The sequence below is a fragment of the Bactrocera dorsalis genome, unplaced genomic scaffold (assembly GCF_023373825.1).
Source record: "Bactrocera dorsalis isolate Fly_Bdor unplaced genomic scaffold, ASM2337382v1 BdCtg206, whole genome shotgun sequence".
Classification (NCBI taxonomy): Eukaryota; Metazoa; Arthropoda; class Insecta; order Diptera; family Tephritidae; genus Bactrocera; species Bactrocera dorsalis.
Genome location: NW_026038257.1, coordinates 1 through 5,561, shown reverse-complemented (window position 1 = coordinate 5,561; position 5,561 = coordinate 1). Strand labels below are relative to the sequence as shown.

General features: G+C 32.1%; 1 protein-coding gene across 2 annotated transcripts; it reads left to right on the top strand.

Annotated features, from left to right (window-relative positions):
- The first annotated feature begins 377 nt into the window (after window positions 1-377).
- Window positions 378-5,544, top strand: LOC125780206 (uncharacterized). 2 transcript variants are annotated; one of them, XM_049462008.1, is made up of 5 exons: window positions 378-1,390; window positions 1,462-1,536; window positions 1,618-1,742; window positions 1,821-1,971; window positions 2,052-5,544. In XM_049462008.1, the coding sequence occupies exons 1-5, from the start codon at window positions 1,333-1,335 to the stop codon at window positions 2,156-2,158; spliced, it is 516 nt and encodes a 171-aa protein (XP_049317965.1). In that variant the 5' UTR covers window positions 378-1,332; the 3' UTR covers window positions 2,159-5,544. The 2 variants fall into 2 exon arrangements, with proteins under 2 accessions (XP_049317965.1, XP_049317964.1); XM_049462007.1 differs by having other exon boundaries at window positions 383-1,390; window positions 2,049-5,544.
- Window positions 5,545-5,561: the final 17 nt, after the last annotated feature.

The window sequence follows — 5,561 nt, the reverse complement described above, 5'->3', positions numbered from 1 at the left end:
ACCATATGTTATGCTGCACTGGACCATGTCCGAAATTGAACATCGTCTTTTTCGTGCTTGTTCGTCAATTTGATTCGGTTATACTCGTATGCAGGTATATTTAGCAATGGACATCATAAAAATAACGATAATTTTAAATAAATCGTAACGAGATATCGATTTATTTTTCCTAAAAAGTCATTGAAAATTATTTAATACATTTTAAAAAACCTTTATTAACGTAAATATTTCTTATTTATTACTACGTTGAAGAATTTGTTAATTTTTACCCCACTTAAACTTTTTCTGTATTTGCGGTTGCTTTCATCAATCACATATGTATAAGAATTAGAGCAAACATTTAATTCAAAAAGTTCTTTGAAATACAATTTTACGAACCGTGTCTTCTAAGAATTTGAAACATTTCTCATATTAGTTTAAAACAAATTGAAGCAAATTATAAAAAACATTGAATATTTTAGTCTAAAAGTGAACTATTCATTATCGAGAATAACAAAATAAATCGATTTGCATAAAATTTTTAACTTAGAACGAGTTTACACCCGAAAACTTTTGTTGCTCGTTTTCGGAATATTCTCGTCTGGTGTTCTGCAATGTTTTTGATATCATATTATCAAATTTTTGTACGCTTCATTTAAAATGTGCACAAAAATATTTTTCTTAAGATAATTTTTATCTTCTATTATAATACACATATTTGCACCGAAATTTTTATATTCTATTTAAAAAGTTTATAATTAAATTAAATTTTCCTCGACGTGCCCTCGCCCACAGTTTGGGCGATAAAAGGCGTAGTGTGTCAATGCGCGCTTAATCCTTTTAAAGTATCGATAAGTCGTTGTATTCATATATTGTGTATCGCCCACCCCTACATTTACTCATTTTGAAATTGTCAGACGGATTGGATGGATTGGAAAAATTTACTGCGACATAATTGGAGAAATTTCAAGGATTTTGGTGAGTATAGTGTGTGAAAAATTTAATAATAAATTAATTAGTGATTAATTAAAATGAGTTGCTCAAAGAGGCATTTGAAACGCCTTTATAAAGTTAAAAAAGAGTTTTATACAGAGCAATTAGCCGTTAAAAATGAGGCATCAGTACGAGTTCGGGGAAACGATGCCGCTACCGAGAATATTGCGCATTGTAATTCTTTTCATAGTACTGATGCCACTAGGGAAAAGCTTCCATTAAAGAAATTTGCCACATAACGACCAATTACTTTTTATACCAATATTACATGGCTGCACTAATTAACGTTTTTAATTTTGTTTTCATATACATACTTACATACATATGTAAATATTTGGAGTTGCTACATAAGGAAAAAATATGGAAACAGCTGGAAAGCTTCGCCGGATGAACGGCGGAATACCCCAATCATTTTTAGGTAAGTGAACTACTGTTTTTTAATTTATATTATTTGTGTTTTTACTTTCATTGACAATTTTTATTATTTAGATAGCTTCAATGATGGTTGCGATAAGTACAACAACCTTCAAAAATTATTTGTGGACAAAATTACAGAGTTGGGAGGTATGTTAAATATATATACATATACATAATTGTAATCAAATAGAATATCATTAACATACCGACATTCTTTTATTTTTCCAGAATTAATTGAAAAACAAAACAAAGTGATCATTAATATTTTGGCGGAACATGCCGTTTTGTTACAAAATCTAACTCAAAAGGAGAAGGGAACTAATGGAGCTATTGATGATAATAGAGATTGCTATGTAAGAGTCCTATAATTTATATATAAAAATAACTGATTATGTTAAGAGCCTAATCCAATTTCATTTTAAACATTTTAGATTTCAGCAGTGCAATACTTGTTACAAGGAGAGGTTGTAAAAGATTTCGAAAAGGTTTTGGCGCGTAAATTTTGCCTTGAATACAACATTTATGGAATTGGCAACAACAAGAGCTTTAAGGATTATTCTATGGTGTATACCATACTTAAAAGTATGGACAATTGAATTATTCCTTAACGACAAAACAATATATATATGTACATATATATAATTTTTTATTTATTACAGAAGCAATTGGAAAAACAGCAGTAAATGCGGAAGCGGAAATGAGGAGGGCTTTTCAGGTCGTAAAAAAGAGGCATTTCCGGCAGGTTTCTTCGATCAAAAACCATACCTAATATAAAAACTGATTTTTTTGCGGTACACATACGTACCTCTCCCAAAATAGAGTTAAGTTTTTAATAATAACTTAAGTGTAATATATGTAAATAAAATTTTTTTATAAAAAATGAATTGCAGCATCCAAAGAAAATATTTTAAGTTTAATATACTTGTATAAACTAAAAATTTTTTTTAAAAAAATAATAATAAAAACAGCGTTTAAAATTTTTATTGGAAATAGAGTAAGGTGGATTGCTTAGCTCAAAAATGTGGTCCATTTGGACCACAATAATAGTAAGTAGAGTATGCCATGGTCTAGTGTAATTAGAATATATGTTGGACTAGACGAAGTAGTTTCGTAGGTGGTCGAGAACGCAATGGTCTTGTGTAAGCATAATATATGTTGGACCAAAGGAGGTAGTTTGGTAGGTGGTCCTATGTTATGCAGCGTTGGACCAGATGTGGTCATGTCCAATGACATCGCAATGTTAATGTAACTATATTTTTTCCATATGTTTGGACCACGTCGGTAACTAGTGTTGGTTACTAAGTATCGTGGTCCTGTCCTAGTACATAATGTAGTCCGACTTTTTGCAGGGTACATATCGACGCAGACTTTTGCAAGCCGCTTAAAAATATTTTTTTCATTTCTTGACAAATACAGTCAATCCCGGTTATACGTCATAATCAAAGATACAGATGCTTGTGGTTTGTAAAACTAAAAATATAATATGGCACATAAGCGTGTGCGAATACTTAAGCGAGTGGTACTTAAAACAATAATTTCTATGTATTTCATAAAAATAAACCGTGAGAAGCAGCAAGATGTAGCGAGTTAAGAGGGATGATTTTCATTTAAGCGGAGTACTACTTAACCGGGACTCAGTGTACACATAACTCAGAGAAATAATGAATATTTTCTTTGATACATTTCTTGACTTGAAAATCGACAAATAAACTATGTTGTCAATTTTATTCTTGTTGTCGCTTTTTCCTTCTCATACAAATATCAGAAATTGTTCAATTTATGATTTTTGGCTTTTGCCACGTCGCGAAAAGACGCTTATATGCAAAGTCATGCTCGGGGAGATGTACTCGTACTATTTGGCTGCCATGCCTATTGGCTTGTGACGCTGCTGCTACTTGAAACGATTGTTGTTTTTGTAGAACAATGTTTGTAGTTTTTGCGGGTGACATATCTACACGTGAACGCATATAAGTATGTATGTTGTGGATGCGTTATTTGTGTGCCAATGTCATACGCACATATTTATGTATGTACATACATATGAGCAGCGCGCACATGTTATTATTGATAAGTGATAATATGATTTGAATTCGCGAAAGCGAATGATAAAATTTACGATTAATGTACATTTATCACAATTGTAATATATTTAATTTTTTAATAATATTATGATAGTTTGTTATATACATACACTAGCTGACCCGGCGAACTTCGCCCCGCCCAATTTTTATTTTTTTTTTTTTGAAGTCATAGACTCGTATAACTTTACCACAAATAATATAAACTTCAAACAACGCATTTTCATTTAATGTTTTTAATGTTTGTAGCGCCATCTACTGTAACATAGCGCACTCAATACCGCTGTTAGCGCCACCAACTGGTGGATAGCTCTTTGCTAATAATAAACAAATAATTTGCAATAAATAAATAATGCGACTATAAGGAGAATTATAAACTATCCTATCTTTCAAGTTGGACCAAACTGCACACAGTGTTAAAAATTTCATTAAAATCGGTTCAGTAGTTTAGGAGTCCATCGCAAACAAACAATGTGACACGTGATTTTTATATATTAAGATATGTTATGAAGTATACATATGTATGTACAGTTGTGTTCACGAAAATAGTAGTGCGACAGCACATAACACTCCAATCTTATTGCTGACATGTTCTATCTTGCAAATTGAACATTTCTACAATACTTTCGTAGAACTATCTTTATGAAAAATCTCTTGTTCATTAAAATAGTAGTGCTTAAAGGGAATAGTTGAAAAAAATTAAAAATTTTTTTATTTTTAATTTTAACTGACATCAGAAAGTGTATTAAAATAATATAGTAATTGTGTGATATAAATTTATTGAAACCGCTATTTATTTATTGTTTAGTGGGTTGTAAAAAGCATTGCTCAATCAAAAAGCGAGAGTTAATTGGTAACTTGAGAGATCAGGGCAAAACATATAAATAAAACGAAGAAATGATCGGTTGCACTGCTCCGATGATATTTAATGCTATTCATCATACTATTAAGCCGGAAACTCCTGGTGGTAAGCGCAAGACTACATTTCTGGAGGACCGACGACTTGTGCGATACAGCAAAGCAAAGCCTTAGGCGTCGTCAAAAATAATTAAAAATGAATTGAATCTACTGGTCAGTGCTGTCACAGTTAGCCGAAGGCTAATAGAAGCTAATTTACATGCAAGGAGTCCGAGAAAAGTACCCCTTTTGACGAAGAAGCACGTCAATGCAAGAATAAAAGATTGCGAAAGGCCATATGTATTGGCCCGTCCAAAAGTAGCACAACATTTTATTTACGGATGAGATAAAAATTGTTTTTTTTTTTTTTTTGTGGTATAGGCTCCAGGCAGTGTGTTCGTTGTCCCCTAAACACAGAATACCACCCAAGGTACAACACAAAGACTGTTAAATATGGTAGGCTAAAGACTATAGTGTGCGCTTGTTTGTCGTATGCTGGCGATGGTCCAATCTCTTTGATCAGTGGCATTATGGAACAAGCAGTGTACATTAATAAATTGAAAGATGTAATGCTACCGTATGCTAATTGGAAAATGTCGTTAAAATGGACATTTCAGCAGGATAATGATCCTAAACCTACGAGCAAACTAGCTAATCAGTGGTCTGCATCTGAAAACGTCTACTTGATACCATGGCCAGCACAATCTTCGCACCTAAACCCTATCGAAAAATTATGAGGCGATGTCAACAGAAGTGTAGCAACAGCAAAACCATCGAAAAACACAGAGCTTTGGCAAGTGTTTAAGGAAGCATGGGCTCAAATCTCTGTGAAGCGTTGTAAGGACCTTATTGACTCCATGCCACGCCGATGCCTAGCTGTTATAAACAACAACGGATTTACAACAAAATATTAGACCTTAGGAAACATATTAAATATGAAATATTTACTGTTACTTTCATATTCTTAGTTTTATCGTCTTTTTTAATAGCCACTACTATTTTCTTGAACAGCATAATTTTTCAATTTTATTTTAATTTAATAACTGTATGTAAACTAAAAAAAATGTATGGTAGATAAAACTGTAAATATATCATACATTAATTAAAAATTAGGTTTTTTATAACTTTCTAATCGAATATTCTTCTTATCATGTGATTTGATTGTTAAATAGTTAGTAGCCACCGGCACTACTATTT

Excerpts from the sequence above, each read along its gene's own strand:
- LOC125780206 (XM_049462007.1), top strand. The coding sequence starts at position 1,333 with ATGGAAACAGCTGGAAAGCTTCGCCGGATGAACGGCGGAATACCCCAA. Across the intron at positions 1,391-1,461 it reads AATACCCCAATCATTTTTAG|ATAGCTTCAATGATGGTTGC; the intron begins GTAAGTGAACTA and ends TTTATTATTTAG. Across the intron at positions 1,743-1,820 it reads ATGATAATAGAGATTGCTAT|ATTTCAGCAGTGCAATACTT; the intron begins GTAAGAGTCCTA and ends TAAACATTTTAG.